Genomic DNA, 17,128 nt, shown 5'->3' on the forward strand with positions numbered 1-17,128 from the left:
CTGGTGGATGAAAAAGCCAGGAAAGAAAAAAGTAATAATAAAATCCACTAAAACAATCTCCCCCGTCATGGTACAGATTGGTATCACCATGCACACTAAGTTTCACTCAACATTTCTGAGATCAACAAACTCAGTCCGAAACAGGGGTTTAATTTTGGAGTTACCACAATAATGTTGGCGATTTATGAAAGTATATTCTTATTCTGCATTTAAGAGGTTCCCTCTCCCTCTGAATTAATTATTTGTTCTCAGAGATGCTACTAAGAAAAAAAAAAAGACACATGAAGAACAAGATAAATAGTAAGAAATCTACTTTCAATAGTCTATCATTTAAGTTGAATTACTTTAGGTAATTTGCTTCACAATGAGGATAATTAATTTTTTTAAATTAGTTTTAATTTCTTCCTCCTTGCTGTTACAGTGAAATGTCTTTCAATATTTCTATGCAAAGGAAGTAATTTAAATCATTTGCATCTTACCTTGAACTTCTGGATTTGAGCTTTGTGAGTCGCTTCTCTTGCGTTAACCAGTGAAACATTTAGATCTTCAATTTCAGAACCAAGTTCTTCATTCTTAAAACAGAACAAAAAAAGAATTCATGAACGCATGAATAGTCACAAGTAACACTGTCAAAAAGCTCTCTCTAAATGGCCATGGTTCAATTATAAATTAAACTGCATTATCCTTTCACCCGACTGAAAGAAAACACCAAGACCTTCATAAAGCACAGGAAATGTCCAGCTGAACTTGACATGTAAAGAAACAGTATTGTAACTGTACATAAACGACTACAATTTTTCATACGCATCTGACCTTCATTTGAAGGTAGTCGCTCCTAATGCAGCTTTTATTAAGCTCATATTCCATTGGCACCACAATGGAAAGTGCTTTCTTTATATTTTTCTGCCAGCTCGAAAACTGTTCTTTTCTCATTATCAAGAGCAAGTCCATCAACTCAGCCATTTAACCTTTTTCCATAGCCAAACAACTAAATCTCTAGAAAGCACACCATTTTAAAGTAGCAAGCCATTACATACAAGATTCCTCAGAAACACAGATTTGCATTAAAAGGACTGATTCCAAAGTCTTCTGAAGTCAAATGAAAGAGCCCAGTGACTTCAATAACATTTGATCAGGCCCTAAATAGCCTGACATTTTTTTTTTTAAACAAAAAAAGTCAACATACCTCTTTCTCCTTTGTTTTTAATGCAAGAGTTAGACCTTGAATTGTTTTATCCCTTTTCAAACCATTTTTCTTTTCAATAGCAAGCTCACTCTCTCTCTCCTGTAGTTCTTCTTGAAGAGACTAAATTGGATTACATGGAAGCTGCATTATATTAGGCAAGTTCATACTAAAATATAATGTAAATGCACAGTTTCTGTTAAGCACACCATCTTATTAGTCTAGCCACTAAAACAAAATATAAATCCAACTCTGCTGTCTTCACAGATATTTGGAACAGAAATATGAAAGAAAGTTGATATGGCAGAACGGCACGAGTATCAGAGGTGCTGTCTCGATGTATCTACGGAGTGCTGCTATTGACTATACTGAAACCTGCTTGGAAATAGACTGAAGTCAGGCTGCCTCATAATGCAAAAGGGTTTTCTTTGTTTCAACATGAATGAAGACCTCTCTACCTTTGAGTGCTTTACAAAAATGCTTAAGTTGTAAAAGCTCAAATAAATAGGAACAAAATTTAACAACATACCTGGATTTTTTTTTCAAAGAAATTTCTCTCATTTCTAAGTTCCATCTTAAGAGCCTACAAGAAGAGAATAGCGGTTACCCAAGGCAAAATTACCCAAAGTATGCAGATTCGATCATTAAGGATTAAAAAAGAAGAACGAAATAGAAGTTCAACTAGAGGTTCTCTTCTAGAGTTTAAGCGGAGTGTTCCTCCAAACCAACTCTGACTATAATATTTATAGTTATAGTACTTCAACATTTTGACAAAAGCATATAGCAGACTTCCAGGAAACAATTATAAGTCTGATTTCTACAGAATCATTGTAGGAAAAAAACCCAGGTTTCTTGATGAGACATGACAACTCTGCTTGACAAGTTAACAAAAATGCATTTTTAAGGAGTGGTTATCTATGACAACAGGATACACTTATCAAGTAGATTTACTTGAAACTGCTCAGATTTAATTAAAACCCTTCATTTTCTATAAGTTTCTATGCTTTCTGGGGAAAATTACGAGGCAAGAAAAGATACACATCCACACATCTTTAAAAACATAAGAGCAAAAGTTATTTATTATACCAGCAATACTAGTAATTGTGAAGAGAAATGTGACATCTCAACAAGGGATACTTGAGGTGGACAAAGGCAAGGTCATGTAAGAATCAAAAGGAACCAACTTCTGCCTATTTCCCATAAACTGATTTTAAAAAAGAAATACCTTAGGCTTTGTGGGCCTCAAAAACAATACTTCTCATCAACCAAGACAAGTTAATGAAAGCTTTCATTCCTTTCATTTCTATGTGCTTCTGATCTTTTAATTCGTTTACTCACACCAATCCTGAGAAGTGTTCGTTCCACTTTCCAGTTTTTGGCAAAGGAGGAGGAAAGGTTGCTTTTCTGAACATGCCCAAAAATAGTACTTTGGGCACAAAAATGCAGAAATAAAATTTCTCAGGAGCTTTGACAGATTCCGTGATTTATTATCTGCATTTCATCGCCAATCTTCATTTATATTATTTGCAAAGACCCAGGGGAAAGATGGGGGGGGGGAGGGAGGGGAACAAGCCTTAAGTTCACTTCTGATTTTCAGTCTCCAAGATATCAGTCTTTTTCTTTACAGAGAAGTAAAAATAGACAGGTGCTGGTAAATTATTCTCACTGTAGAATCTGGATCTACACCTTCCCTTTATTACAGGAGTCCTGCTTGTGCCTACCTCTATTATCAAAACCTCTCCCCTTCAGAACATAATAGGGAAGAGACACTTAACATAGAAAATCATTTGAAAGTTACACAGGGAAAATGATCTACTGAAGAAGAAAAAGTCTTAATAAGAACAGAAAGCTTATTCATTTCAGTTCAAAACATCTAAGCAGATTTGTGTATCTATTATAAGAAAGTTACACAAAAGCTGTAAATTATGTGCAAAAAAAACCATAAAAATACAAAATAAATTAATAAAAACTATGATCTGGACAGCAAGGAGCAATACTGGCTGCCAAAACCGCAATATGAACAGTGAATGAAACAGGATGAAGTTGAGGAGTCAGGGACAGCTCAGAGGAGATCTGTATTAGAATAGAGTCACTTGTTTAGTGTTATGCTCAAGACTTTTAAAATCCTAGACCACGTGAGATTTGTGATGTACAACTGTTTGGTTTCCTCACCTCTATCTCACTATCTTTTTCATGCCTCAAAGCAACAGTAAGTTCTCTGATTTTTTCTGCTGACAAGCTCCCATCAAAAGGTCCACTTTGAGACTTTTCCTCTTCAAGGTGCTGAATTATAGCTTCTTTACTTTTCAAAGACAGATTCAGTTGCTCTAGAAGTCTAAAATTACAAGATTTAAATATTAATCTTATATCATCATCAACTAAAATCAGATCTCAAGCCATTACAATAGATTTTTTGGAGCACCTCCCAAGGTTCAAGCTCCAAACAGCATTTCTCAACCATCAACCTCACTCCTCCCCCTGTACAATAACCAAAGAGTACCATCATTGTTATTTAGCTGTTTGCTAGAAATCAAGTATTCTCCATTTTTTTTTTTGGGAACAACTTTCCCAAAAGCAGCCTGCTTAAGCCTTTTCAACTTGACATTTTCAATGCAAAGAAAACTGTACTTCAAAGCTTTCTAATACTTAACAGCCATCACCGTAGTTCACTTCCTGCCAATTGCCAACTTAATGCTGAACAAGCCACTCAAACGTAACCAGAAAATTTGAGCAAGAGTCCCGCTTCTGTTAGCTATAGTGTAATAACAAAGCTCAGTGACAACCCTTCCTTTACCCAAGCATTTGTCTTGACACCCAAATCACTTCCACCGATAAAAAGCACAGCAATCAACTTATTGGCTTAATGAGGCAGCAGTTCCCAAATCACAGCCAGATGGCCACCAAGGCCCATAAAATCTTTCTATAAATATGCAAAAATGAAATTCTTTAAATGTCAAAATAGTGAAGGAACTAAGACTAGAGGTCCAAGAGAGCCACTCCATATATTACGTCATAGTACAACGTACAAAGAACTATTGCTCTGTAGCTTAAATCATGGGTCACCAGCACCGTTTGGTCTGATAAAACTTTGAAATTCAGTTTACTGCAAGGACAGAACTATTCAGCGCTCTAGTTTTCTAGCCTTAAAAGCACTTACTCTGATCCACCATCGTCTAACCATGGAACATCATGGATACTGGATCACATAAATGAAGACATTCCCATTACTGTCATCATCTCCCACACAAGCTACTCTCTGCTTGATATAAAAGCTGCAGTTTAAAGTTTCTGAAGTAAATTTGTAACATGACAAGGTATTTGTTTCCAATTCAAGTGACCTGGGACAGGAGCTGTTAAAATCATATAGGCAAAGAGAGGTATGGGCTGACAGAAAGATGATAACCAAATGATTTATGCCATAGGAGAGTTCAGATTTACAGCTTTCAACACAATTGATGGAATAGAGCACCTAAACTTGTCACGGGTCCCTTAGAACTCACCGTCCCTTTTAGGCACTACTCCAAACACAGGAAATTTGAGGTTTCAGACCAATGTAACTTTCCACCTACTACTATTGTGAAGCATCTGCACAGTTTAGCTTACAGGGTTCTTTGCATGCCTGCAGAGAGTACAGAAGTGCACTCTTGAAGGATTGGTAGGCCCTCGAGACAGTTCTGAAGCTACCACACATATGGAGTTGTGCCAACTGAACATATCCTTCACCTTCCACCAATACGAGGGAAAAAAGGCACAGAGTGCGATTTTCTCTTCCAAAAGTTTACACGCAAGTTCCAACTGCTTCCTGAGCACCAACTCACTACGCAGATACTTTTTCACCTACCAACAACTCACATCTAGCGCTCTCCAAAGAAACTAAGCAAAAGTATTAAAAAATCCTGCCAATTTCTGCTAAAATTATTAATTTCAATGGATGCGTCAATGGGACTGACTAGCACATGAATATATGAAAGCAGCAAATGAATGCAAGCATACACACTGCAATTCCCATTCAACAATGGCAAAATAAGCATTATTTGGGCACAAAAATAAATAAGAATAACGACCACCACTGTAGCTAGGTATATACTATAAAGCATTTCTATATCACTTGCACACCACACCCGCTCTTCCATTTTCAGATGCATTTAAGCTTCTGTTTTGCTACCAAACATGTAGCTCGTAAAACCAGCTGCTATATATTTTATTCAATAACCGATTTAAAAGACATGAAGTAACATTCATGTATCTGAAGGTAGAGATCAAGGCTTCAAAATCTATATTTTGTATTGACTGGTCTTCTCACTTTTTCACAGCAAATAAATTTCCATGGGTCAGAAACATTATGAGGAAGAAGCTGACCTGTCTTTTTCATTTCCTGCAACTGTATCCAGATCCTTTGGATTTGAAACCAAGAAGAGTTTTTGCTCGGCAGCCATTCTTAGAACTTTCTCCCTCTCCATCATCGCAAAGGCTTTTTCCACTTCTTCTTGGGCAGCTTTAAGATTCTGTAATCAAAACAGGCATGCAGATGATGCAAGTGGGAACAGTAAAACTAAATGTTTACAAAGCTTTTCCATGCTAATGTTTCCTCCCCAGCATTGTACACTGTCAGTACCTAATTAAGTTTAGGATCTTTCATATACTTTGTATTTAGAATATTTCACTAAGGATCTCCGAATGCTTTAACAAATATCAGTGGATTAACCTTCAGGAGGCATATAAATCACGCACACTCTTGGACAAGCACATTATCTGTCTCTTAGAAACAAGAAAGGTTGAGCACAGAGAGGTGAAGTGGTTTGTCCAAGAGGCAGCAAGTATGTGGAAATGGAACAAAAGTGACCTAACTCCCACATTTAACCAGTAGGCAATGCAGCCTTAGCCTTTTACCTTAAGGAAAAAAACCATATATATCAGAGTGGTTAAAAGAACAAATAAATATTCATAGCTACAGTGCAAAACAGGTGGAACACTTCCTATCATACATCATCTGGTTCCCACAAAAAAGGTTATCACCATACGTTGGCCTGAGATTTCTCTGCAACAAACCAGAATTCGGGCAAAAATGCAAAATTTAAGGCCAAATTCTTCTGACAACCTAGACTGTCAGGGAGAGCATACATAGTCCCGACTGCACAAATAAAACCCATCTTTTTATGCTGGATTACTTCTCGTTTAGTAGACCTTGGTTTACCACTATGAGTTGGTGACACTGAATTTCCAGGTCTATGCTCACACCCTCTCATGACTGGGTTATGAGAGGTCATTTGCAGGCACCTACTCCTGGGAATTTGGACCATAACCATAAAGCCCTTTTGGCTAAGATCAAGTGCCTACCACTCAGTAGTGCCCTCCGGTATGGGGACCGCAACAGGAGGTGCCAACGCTGGGGCTACGAAGCAGAGACTCTTGCCCACGTGCTGTACACCTGCAAGCCCCACGCCAGAGCATGGCAGCTGTGCCACAACGCTGTCCAGGACCGATCAGCCTAAATCATCCTGGCCTCATGTCTGTCCATTCCAGGTTACAAGAGCCAGCTGCGCATGGACGTCATTGTGACCAACAAAGACAGCCAGCATGTCACGATGATAGATGTCACCATCCCCTTGGTGAACTGGCGGCAAGCTTTCATTAAGGCCAGTGAACAGAAGCAAGAGAAGTACCAGCCGCTGGCAGAGGTCCTGAGGAGCCGGGTATACGACATTATGGTCACTGCTCTGAGTGCCCTGACGATCAGCACTTCGGACCCCAGCAGCAAGAGTGTCCTGAGCACCTGCTGAATATCCCACTGCTACACCAAGCTGATGCACCACCTCATGATGTCCAACACCATCTGCTGGTCCAGGGACATCATGAGACAGCACCAGTACACAGACCCCACCTGACTGCCAGCCAGAAGCAATGCAGAGGGGACTGCCTAACCGCTCCCCTGCTGCCACACCTCATGGACTCAAAGGACTTTTGAAATCCCACACCATTCCCTACCCCACAACTGTATCCCGCATGTCAGTATTTGTAACTGTGTGTGTGCGCTTTACGAACCATCTCCCTATTCGAATGCGGTACTGTCGTGCCTGCATATTCTTCACTGTAGACACATCATATCCTCTCTCCCTTCTTCCCACCCCCTCATCCCCAGGCTTAGTTGACTGCATTTTTTATATGCAACTTACTTGCGTTCACACCCCTACACCCACCCTCTACTATGTAGCCCCTCACTCAGGTCTTCTTTATTTCCTTGTGCCTTGAACTTTGTCATCTTGAGCTTTAACATTTTCTAACAAATTATAAGGCACTTACTCCACATACCCTTCCTCTCTCTATACCCTCCTTACTCCTTTCAGTTTTACGCCTTTGTTAATATTGTTCCCCATGCCTGGAATAACCTCCTTGTTATATGCCAAGTAAGCTCTCCTTCCTTCAAACTGCTATTTCAAAAATTAATTAATTAAAATAAAATAAAAACACTCTTTTAAAAGTAATTCTTTATCACAGTAATCACCAGGCCATTCCTTAAGAGTTGCTCTGTATCTTTGTGCATCTGTATTAACTAAAAAATCTTCAGGACAGAAACATCATGCCTAAGCTGCATAAATACACAGCACTACATAAACACACCTATTAATAACGTATGTCTGGTTCATGAACATTAAGAAAATCAACCTCAAGGCCAACACTAATCTTTTCAATTTGTAGGAAAACATTGACTAGGTACTATTCACATTACAGTATTTGCTCATCTTCTCTTTCATGAAGTTCTAGACAAACACAGGTCTAATAGACCTTTGGCATAGAGTAAAGATTCTCTACACTCACCTGCATTAAAATGATTAACACCGGTGAATGCCAAGAGACAATTATGATCCTCTTGTTAAAATTCCACCAAAACAGAAAAGGGCAGAGCGATTTTTCTCCCATTGGAAAACCTCACTCCTTTAGGGGTGCTGCTTGATCCTTCTGGCAAGGAGCATTAGCCTCAGGATTATAGCACTAAATCTTAAGAACAATTATCTCTTGCAGGGGTAGGTGAGTGCACCACCAACATATACCAGTTGGCACCAAGTACTTTTTCCTACAGAAGAAAGTTCTACATTACCCTTCCTGTACACAAATAGCACCCATCCCCCAAAATCCATCACCCCCTGACAAATCACCCCAAATGAACCTTCCAGCATACTTTCAATATATGCATCTCTGAAACTAGGTACAAACATTCCCAGCAAAAGACGACTTAAACGTCAATTCATTTACCAGATGGTGCTGCTGCCTCCCTCTTTTCTTAAAAGAAAAATCTTTCAACGTCTCTCCCTTCTCCATACTTTCTCACTCAAACCATGAAAGAGAGAGTGTCCCTGAATAGCAGATTTATCATGGATTAATTGGAAACTGTACATGCCCCTGGTTAACACACCAACAGCACCTCTAGAACCAATATTTGCCATAGGTAATCCCAATCATTGAAAACAAGTTATTCAAGAAAGCTTTGCTCAGAGTTCTCTCAAAATACTTATACATAAATTAACATCTTCTCATACTGCTGCAGACAATGTCAAGCATAAGCTGATTCTCTTTACCACTAAGTAGGTATAGCAATAAAAGGCAAGTTGGTGGAATACCAAAGAATACTTTTTAATCCAAATCCCCAGAAGCAAGTGCATGCAAATGCTTCTCATAATCCAGTCACTTCACGAAAATGAGCATTGACTGGAAAAATCACCATCTCACCAACTCATACTGGTAAACAAAGATATACAACTCCAGTGTGAGCAGGCTTGGGGATGGGGCGGGTGGCATGGACCATTACAGCACGGCTTCAGTTCCCTAAGGCTAGGAACAAACATTCAAAAAGTCTGACCCGGAATTGATTCAATCTTTGCAGGTTACTCTATCCTCCAAAGCTTGAACCAATTTGGAGGTGCACAGACATTCCCTTTTTATTCCAGAAAACGCCTGCGTAGGCCTGCAGTGGCTCAGGCTAGAAGCCTGGGGGAGGGTGCTAAATTGGCACTCCCTTCCCTTCCAAAGGGCTGAGCTGAGGGGGGCGTGTCCAGGCCCCAGCAGGACCTCCGATGTTCCCCGCCTCCTGAGCAGCCCAGCAGGGAATGTTTATCACCCCTAATTCAGTGTTTATCAACCCATTAAGAAAACAAAGCCTCTGTCCACTAGTTCAAACTCTTTTTAAGCAGCTTTTCCCAGGAGCAACATTAAGCTACCTGTTGATTAGCTCCAAAAAGCCTGTCTACCTTTGTGGTCTCCCACAGCACAAACCATAGCCAGCATGTGGTCTGCTAGCCAATGCTGAGGTGTCTGCGTAAGGCAGAGAGGTAGGGGGCATAATCCCTGCTTAGCAGAGAGAAAGAAGGCAGGCAGACATTCTGTGCTTGCAAGTCTCTGCCAGAGCTCTGGCCAGGGAACAGAGGGGAAGGGCCAGCTCTGCTGTGGAACAGAAAGCCCCACCCAGCCCAGAGAGCATGCTGGGATGTGTGGGGAGTCTGGTTTATCTTAAACCAGCAAGAGGTCTGAGACAGACATTGCATAAACTGGTTTGACCCAAATCAGTTAAGTCTGATACAGCATTCAACCAGATTTATCTCAAATCAGTTTCAGCCATTTTCAAACTGGTTTATGTGCACTGAATGTCTGTTCTGTTACAGGTTTAAACACTTAAACCAGTTTATGTGTAATGTCTGCCCCAGCCTAACAGCACACATGACTAGTAAAAGCTTGTAAAGCTTGCGCTATTTCAAAGCTTTTTCTCTAAAGAAGTCCAACTTGTTCTGAATGTACTTGAAAACTATTAAAAATAAGAATCTGGTAGAAATCTGCCCACCTTCTACATTTACAGTTTTAATAATATTGACAATGCCTCTCCCCTTCCATTGCATTTATCCTATTCTCATGCTAACTACCTTTCCGCCCCCTGCCCTGCCTCCCTTAAAGCTGAAACAGCAGCTCCGGAAGAAACACTTAGGCAGGTCATAATCCTAGACGTCCCAGATAAAAACAAAGATGCCAAGGCAAAAGCAGTAATGAATTCAACCATGCTCCAGGACTGGAAACTTACCTCTTCCAAAAGGTTGATTCTGCTGGTTAGGATTTCTTCCACTTGCTCCACCTTCTTCCGAGCCGCTTCTTTTACACGTTGTACTTCAGTATCACCTCCCTGAGCCAAGCTCTCAACTGCTTTCCTAAAAAAAATAAAGATGTTAAGACCAAGATGACATTTAAAACAAAGATAGCGAACAGTGCTGTTTCCTAATCTTGAGCCTTACAGTTATGTAGAATAAAAAGTTTATTAGCTATTCTTCCTATTCTTGCACAAGTGACTTAAATTCACATGTAACAGGATATTATGGCACGCTATGACACACTTAAAATATGACTGCGTAAGCAAACAAGTATACGTATCCATGTCACTGTATGAATTATTTGACTGTAGATAGTTATATAACATTACTTGGGTAGAGTCTGTTTGACATAAAAGAGCTACACAAGCACCTTGTCACTATTGATAAGCAAGGGCCCTTTATCACTTTTTGTAATATAGCATTCTATACAACGTGGTATTCCCCTGACATTTTTCAAACTCCAAAACAGTCTCCAAAAAACTTCAATTTGCAAAGAAAGCAGTGCTACAAAAAAAAGACATAAGCCGGTTGAATGTACATGTATCCTGAGACTTCGCCAACTGTCTTTTCAGCAACTGCTAATGCCTTGAGAGATTGGTCAATTTTTTTTTTTAATTTATTTTATAGAAACATAGCCACTCCTACCCATGATATACTTAACCTATTATTTCCCCTCAAGCTGCCCTACAGTGATCCAGCAATAGATTTGAACAACTGCCTGGAAAGACCATATTTAAGAGCAATTCAATCCTGCCCCCATCTGAACCGTGGCCTCTCCAAGGCTGCTGGCAAGTGGGCTAATTAGTAATAATTTGGTGCTTTCTAAGGTGAACTGCAGAGAAACCTAAACTCAAAGAGGCCACGTAGCAGCTTTTAGTCACTGACATGACAACCTAGAATGGTTATAAACCCCATCATTTTCTAACTGCTTCTTTTAAGCCAATGACTAGTGCTCAAAGCCATCTAGTCCATCCACAGTATGTATCCTCTACACCTCATACAGAGATGAAGTAGCAAGCACAATTAAGAATTAAAAAAAAAAAAAATTAAAATTAAAAAAAAAAATTAAGGTTTATTAACAACTGAGAATTGTTTTTAAAGTGAACACATTTGTTTAAATAAAGCAAGCGGCATGCTTCATTCTGAATCAACATTCAACTAATGCCCCAGCAGTGTGGTTGGTGATATTTCAGGTGCTGTCTTTTGGAAGGCAAAAAAAGAGTGCCTTGACAAAAAGTGCACCATTAAGATCCTATGTCAACTTTATACAAGAAACAGGATGTTAACCTGGGTCCAATTTAAGCAATTACATTCTATCAAGCTGAAAATACCCATGTACCTGCGTTTTATGTTATTCTTCACTGTCTAGCTTAAAAGTAAACGTTACCGCATGCTTTTAAGAATTCATCCCAAAGGGACGAAAAAAGACATTTCCTGACATGCTGTGTGTAAAATACTCTGGGATTATCATATCGAGAAGGCATCAGAGAAACTCATGTTGATGGCAAATTGTTACAGTGATACTCACGAGGCTTTGATGAGCAGTTTTTCCCTCTCCTGCAGTTCACGTTTCAGACTTTGTACCTCAACCTTTAGCTCAATGTTCTATAAGATAAAGTTCAACAAGAAGACAGTTAGGCAAGATGCCAGCACAAGAAAATTAATCTGGTACATTAACTGCTCTTTTCTTCTTTTTACAGGCAATTAACAAATTAAAAAAACAATTAGAGAAGGATGAAAATGGGAATTTTTGACTTTTGACCTTCAAAATAGTCCTTATTTTGCAATTCTCCAACATCTCTAAAGCTTCTGAAAACCATGATGTTCAACCACAAATGTCACATAGTTATTGTCTGTATTTTCTCAACCACACTTGCAATTAATTTTGTTACACTCCATCCCACTTCCTGCTTTCAGAATGAACTGGCAGTATTGTCAAAACCATGAGAACAGGAAAATGTTTACAACTATAAAAAATAGTGGGTGAGATGCTGTCTGGGATTGTTGATCAGCAGCACCATATTAATTTTAAAAGATAATTGCTAAAATATTGATACGGGGAATTTCAGGATAGTCATGCCTTAGTCATATGCAGGACATTCCACTAGGGTCACACTTTTGCTTTAATATAGTGAAAATCCCTCCCCAGGTGCTGACATGTTACCTGCTTTGATGACTTCCTGGCCTCTGTATAAGCCTCTCTTATTTCTATTCTCCCAACTTTGGTGCAAAGGAACAAAACTAACAACTAGAGAGAAATAAAAGAGATCTCTCTAGATGCTTATAATTAGGACCTACCAAATTCATGATTTGCGTGAAAACTGTGAATGTGGTAGGTCCTCTGTGAAAAATCCTGGTCTCTGCAAAAAAGCATGGGGGCCATGAAAAAGCAAAGGGGGTAGGGGGGGCCGCAATTCTACACAGAAAAGGACAGGAAGACTTGGCATCCTGGAGCACAGGGAGAGGGTGCATCTGTCAATCTCCAGGGAGGGACAGGACTTCTGGAACAACTCAGCCAGTCAGAGGTGTGGGGGGACCCACCACACTGCCACAAAAAACAATGTCCAATGTTGCACCAAGACTGTGAAATTTGGAGGCAGCCTCCATGAATTAGGTAGGTCCGTATTTATAATGAACCAATGAGCCACAGATGGACTGGCACAGCAAATGTTTCAGGCAACAGATTACAAAAAAAAAAAAAAAAAACAACCTGATGAGACAGCGTATGAGACACCATACAAGAATTTCAGGAATTAAATAAGCTCTTTACAGGAACATTAGTAGAATAAGAAGAAACACACAAACATACACAAGTTGCAGCAGCCAGGGAGCTTTCTAATAGTGTTAAAGGCAGCCGAGGCAAAAGCAAAGGGCTTGAGTCCATCTCCCTGATGATAGGGATTAGTTGTTACATCTGAATCAAAGTAACTTACTCCTTCCTTTCTATGCAGGCTATAATTTAAATTGTGTCTGCCAAAGATTCATACCCACTTGAAATGCAACAACCGCCATCTCTGAATTTCGCCCACAATTGCAAATATTGATAAAACTCAATCCCAAATTGCGGAAGAAAGAGTAGCTAGCCTTTAGAAGACGTAAGAAGGTGTAATCATTGCATGCCTGGCTTTAAATTTCAATACCACTTTGATCTGTCTGGAAGGTTATATCATGAGCAATGACAACCATCAGTGATGCAACTAAATGAGAAGTATCCACTCATCACCATGCAATTTAAATTAAGGATTAGGAGAAGGAGGAAGCTCCAATTTATTCTTCTAGTAATTTGCTTTATGTTAGCTAGTACTGAAAAAACTTCAAATCAAAATTAATCTTTCACATCTTATAAAGGTCGTTTTAATCCCTTTCTTACCACACATAATTAGACTGAAATAAAATGAAATGGCTATATTGAAATTTCCAACACTAAAGCATGAATATCAAGCAGATTTGGAACTTGGAGACAGAAGAAACTATGGCAGGACTGTCCAACTGGCACCCACAAAGGGTTAAGTTGCAGCTCCCAGCTCCTAACCAGCTGCCACTCCCCCATCACTTGGCTGCAACAGGCTCCTCATCCCTCTTCTGGCTTTTGCTACTTACCCCTGCAACAATGCAGCACAGCACAACCAGGGCAACTGAAGATGACCCTGGAAGTACATGGGTATGTGGACCAGCAGCATGGGGCAGCAGGGAGGGAGGAGGGGAGAGTGGGGGACATCTGTGTGACATACATCTCAGGGTTCACCGTGGAGCCCGTACTGGGCATTTGGCCCCCGGCTGCTTAGAAGTTTGACGGCCCGGCATTATGGAAAGTTACACAAGGCCCTTAAGCAAGTTTAAACCTTACAATTTTGTAGATGTCTTCAGTGGGACCATCAAATTTCTGCTGCATCCGCTCCTCTAGGAAATATATCCGAAGCTTCAAGTTGAAATTCTCTTTTTTTAGGTCAGTGATTTGCTGCGAAATAAGAAGAAGGATCAGTACACTATGCTATGTTTTATGATAAGTCAAGAGTGTGAAAATTGATACTGCATTTGCTTTTGCTCATCACACGACAAGAGGCAAATAAGATAACAAAATTAACAAACTTTATAGTTTTATGACACAACAAAAAAAAAAAAAACCCACAAGTCCCCACTTAAAAAGGTCATCAGTAAAAGGAAACGTTCAAGTCAAAATTAAGCACTTAGTGCCCTAAACCATCCTCTATTAGGAAAATTCCAACAACTTTCTAATGCTCCAAACAGCTTACAATCCTCTACTCCTCACTGCACATTGCCCAAAGAGACCACTCCAAATGTTTAAGCTCCTCTCCCTCTCCTACAGTGACGACATTTTTCTGCCCATCTCAGAAAAAAAGAAAAAAAAAATTGGTCTAGCTTGGAACACCTACAGTAGGCAGCTACGAACCTGACTTTCTTCTAACAGATACAGCATGGTGCAAGGTTGATTGTTTTAAGTCCTACCTTGCCAGAAGACACTAACCTTTCAAAAAAGAAAAGCAAGACAGTTATAGCTTTTAAAATTCATCATGATATTAACATAATGCTTTGCAGACAAAAGCATCTGCCCTAAAGAGCTCACAGAACAAGTACTAAAGCATCCTAGGATTAGAGACAAAATGATGCAAGAGTTTTTAAACTTAATTTTTTTTGAAGTAGGTATTCCCTTCTATAAAATGGAGCTTGAACAAAATATATAAAAGTGTGTTGTGGCATGAAGGTTTCACTGACACAAGCTTGGGGTGTGTGCCTGAATCACGGGAGGAAAAGACCCACACCGGTAAAGCATGTCATCTGAATCACATACCCATAAAAAGGTTAGCCTGTGCCATCACACACTTTACAACGGCATCATTTGCACCAACCGCCCCCCTCCAAAAAAACCTGTCTGCTTGCATATTTGTCCTTCAACACGTGCATCTTTTAACCTTCCCAGCTGGAAAAAGATAATGAAATCAGCAGTTATTTTAAAGAGAAAGAATCTCCCTCTAAATTTTTTAAGAGAGCCAGCATGAAACATTCATTCAAATAAAACAAGTGTCCCCTGCCAGAGAAATCTAATGTTACCAAGCTACTGATGAAATATTTATAGAGGCTTCTGTAGGAAGACAGTATTATACCGCAGGTGGAAATGATTAGCAATACATTTTTTTAAATGCTTGGTTGGTGAAAACCAAGTAAAAGATTTTTAGACACTCCATGATCCTCAACATGAAATGTCTTCCTCAAATCAAACTGCCCTTGTGAAGCGAGTAGCCCCCATCCTTACCCCAACACAAGCAGGGACAAGCTAAGTGACCAGGGAGTTGCAGTTTTAGGCAGCAAGTTTGCACAATGTGTTGGAACATGAAACCTATCTCCAGCAAGAGAGGAAAGAGATACACCTCATTTATCATATTTTGGAAGCCTTCCCTCTGCTACAGCACAAGGCAAACTGAATGAGCGTGAGGAGTAAGCTACCTAGGGTGAAATATTGGGAGTGCTCAACTGGATGTAAAATGTCCATGTACAAAGTTCCACATGTTTAACTAAATCAGTAAATCACCATACCTACCTTAAAGAACAAAACTTTGTATAACCCAGGATGTGGTCTAGGACCCAAAGATGCAGAATGACAACTCATTCGTGAATTTATTTGCAGCCGTCCCAGCAGTCTCACATGAAAAGGATGCTGCAGTATGAAGCCCCAAGGGCCAAATACTGCTCATCTTATCCAAGTGATTTAAACAGAGACAATCCTGCCTTGAACAGGGAATTGGACAAGATGAGGTCCCTTCCAGCCCTGTTTTCTATTATCCTATGAAAGGCCCACAGAAGTCAAGGTTATCTCCATCAATACTGCAAGCAGGAAATACCACTCATGTGCTCAAACTGTCACCAAACCAATATAAATAGTGGCAATTTGTTTACAGGCAACCCCCACTTAGCTTCTTAATTTGTTCCTGAAAAACCAAGTGTTAAGCAGAATAGTGTTACGTGAAACCTGCTGCCAGTTATACGATGCCTGTGAGCGTTATAATGAAATTTGATGAGTGCTAAGTGGAATCGGGTATCAATGTAAAATGAGCGTTATAGACAAATAGCACTAAGTCAAACTACGTTAAGTGGGGGGTGCCTGTATTTTTATCAGGCTGTACAGCAAGAAAACAAAGTTGTGTTACAGAAATTTTTTCTAATTCTGAATTCTTTAAATCTATATCAGTTCCATGTTAGGACAAGGATTTTCTGTGATATCTTTTATTGGACCAACTGTATTGTTGGCAGAGCTGGTGGACAAGCTTTCAAGCATCAAGTGCCCTTCCTCAGGCTCTCAAAAGTACTCAGATAGGAATATAGTGAGGCCAATGCTAAGTCAACAACAACATTCCCAGTACAAGTCAAGGCGTTTAACGTACAATTTGCAAAATACAGGCAACATCTATAACAAAATACTAAACTGAGGACTTAAAAAAAACAAAATGACATCTAGCTTCTCAGAGTAATTAAGTATGGCTTTGTAAATGATGAACTAATTAACACCGATTTAGGAATTTAACTTCACATCTCTCTACATCTATATTTAAAATTGCAGTTTTAACTTTTATCAAACTTCAACATCTGAAAAAAAAAAGAAAGAAAGAAAAAGAAAGGGGGGAAAAAAATCCTACAGTCTCTCTCAAGACTGAGTGCACAATTCAAATATAATCTATGCAGGAAGACTGTACCACAGTTTCACTGCAGAAAACAGCTCTTGTCTAGATAAGTTTAATAGTAGTTTCACTTTTGCATAAAGCAACTTATGCAAAATGACATCTGTCAGCACAGGCTGTGGTTT

General features: G+C 39.5%; 1 protein-coding gene across 1 annotated transcript in view; it reads right to left on the reverse strand.

Annotated features, from left to right (window-relative positions):
• CDK5RAP2 (CDK5 regulatory subunit associated protein 2) overlaps positions 1–17,128 on the reverse strand; it is a 109,296-nt gene that overhangs the window by 85,708 nt on the left and 6,460 nt on the right. The window contains exons 4-11 of the mRNA XM_006269450.4: positions 14,159–14,269; positions 11,840–11,916; positions 10,248–10,371; positions 5,543–5,688; positions 3,356–3,518; positions 1,713–1,766; positions 1,187–1,306; positions 480–572 (exon numbers count right to left, since the gene is read on the reverse strand). Of these exons, the coding sequence (XP_006269512.2) occupies positions 480–572; positions 1,187–1,306; positions 1,713–1,766; positions 3,356–3,518; positions 5,543–5,688; positions 10,248–10,371; positions 11,840–11,916; positions 14,159–14,269 (888 nt within the window). The remainder of the gene's footprint in view (positions 1–479; positions 573–1,186; positions 1,307–1,712; positions 1,767–3,355; positions 3,519–5,542; positions 5,689–10,247; positions 10,372–11,839; positions 11,917–14,158; positions 14,270–17,128) is intronic.

The sequence above is a fragment of the Alligator mississippiensis genome, chromosome 12 (assembly GCF_030867095.1).
Source record: "Alligator mississippiensis isolate rAllMis1 chromosome 12, rAllMis1, whole genome shotgun sequence".
Classification (NCBI taxonomy): domain Eukaryota; kingdom Metazoa; phylum Chordata; order Crocodylia; family Alligatoridae; genus Alligator; species Alligator mississippiensis.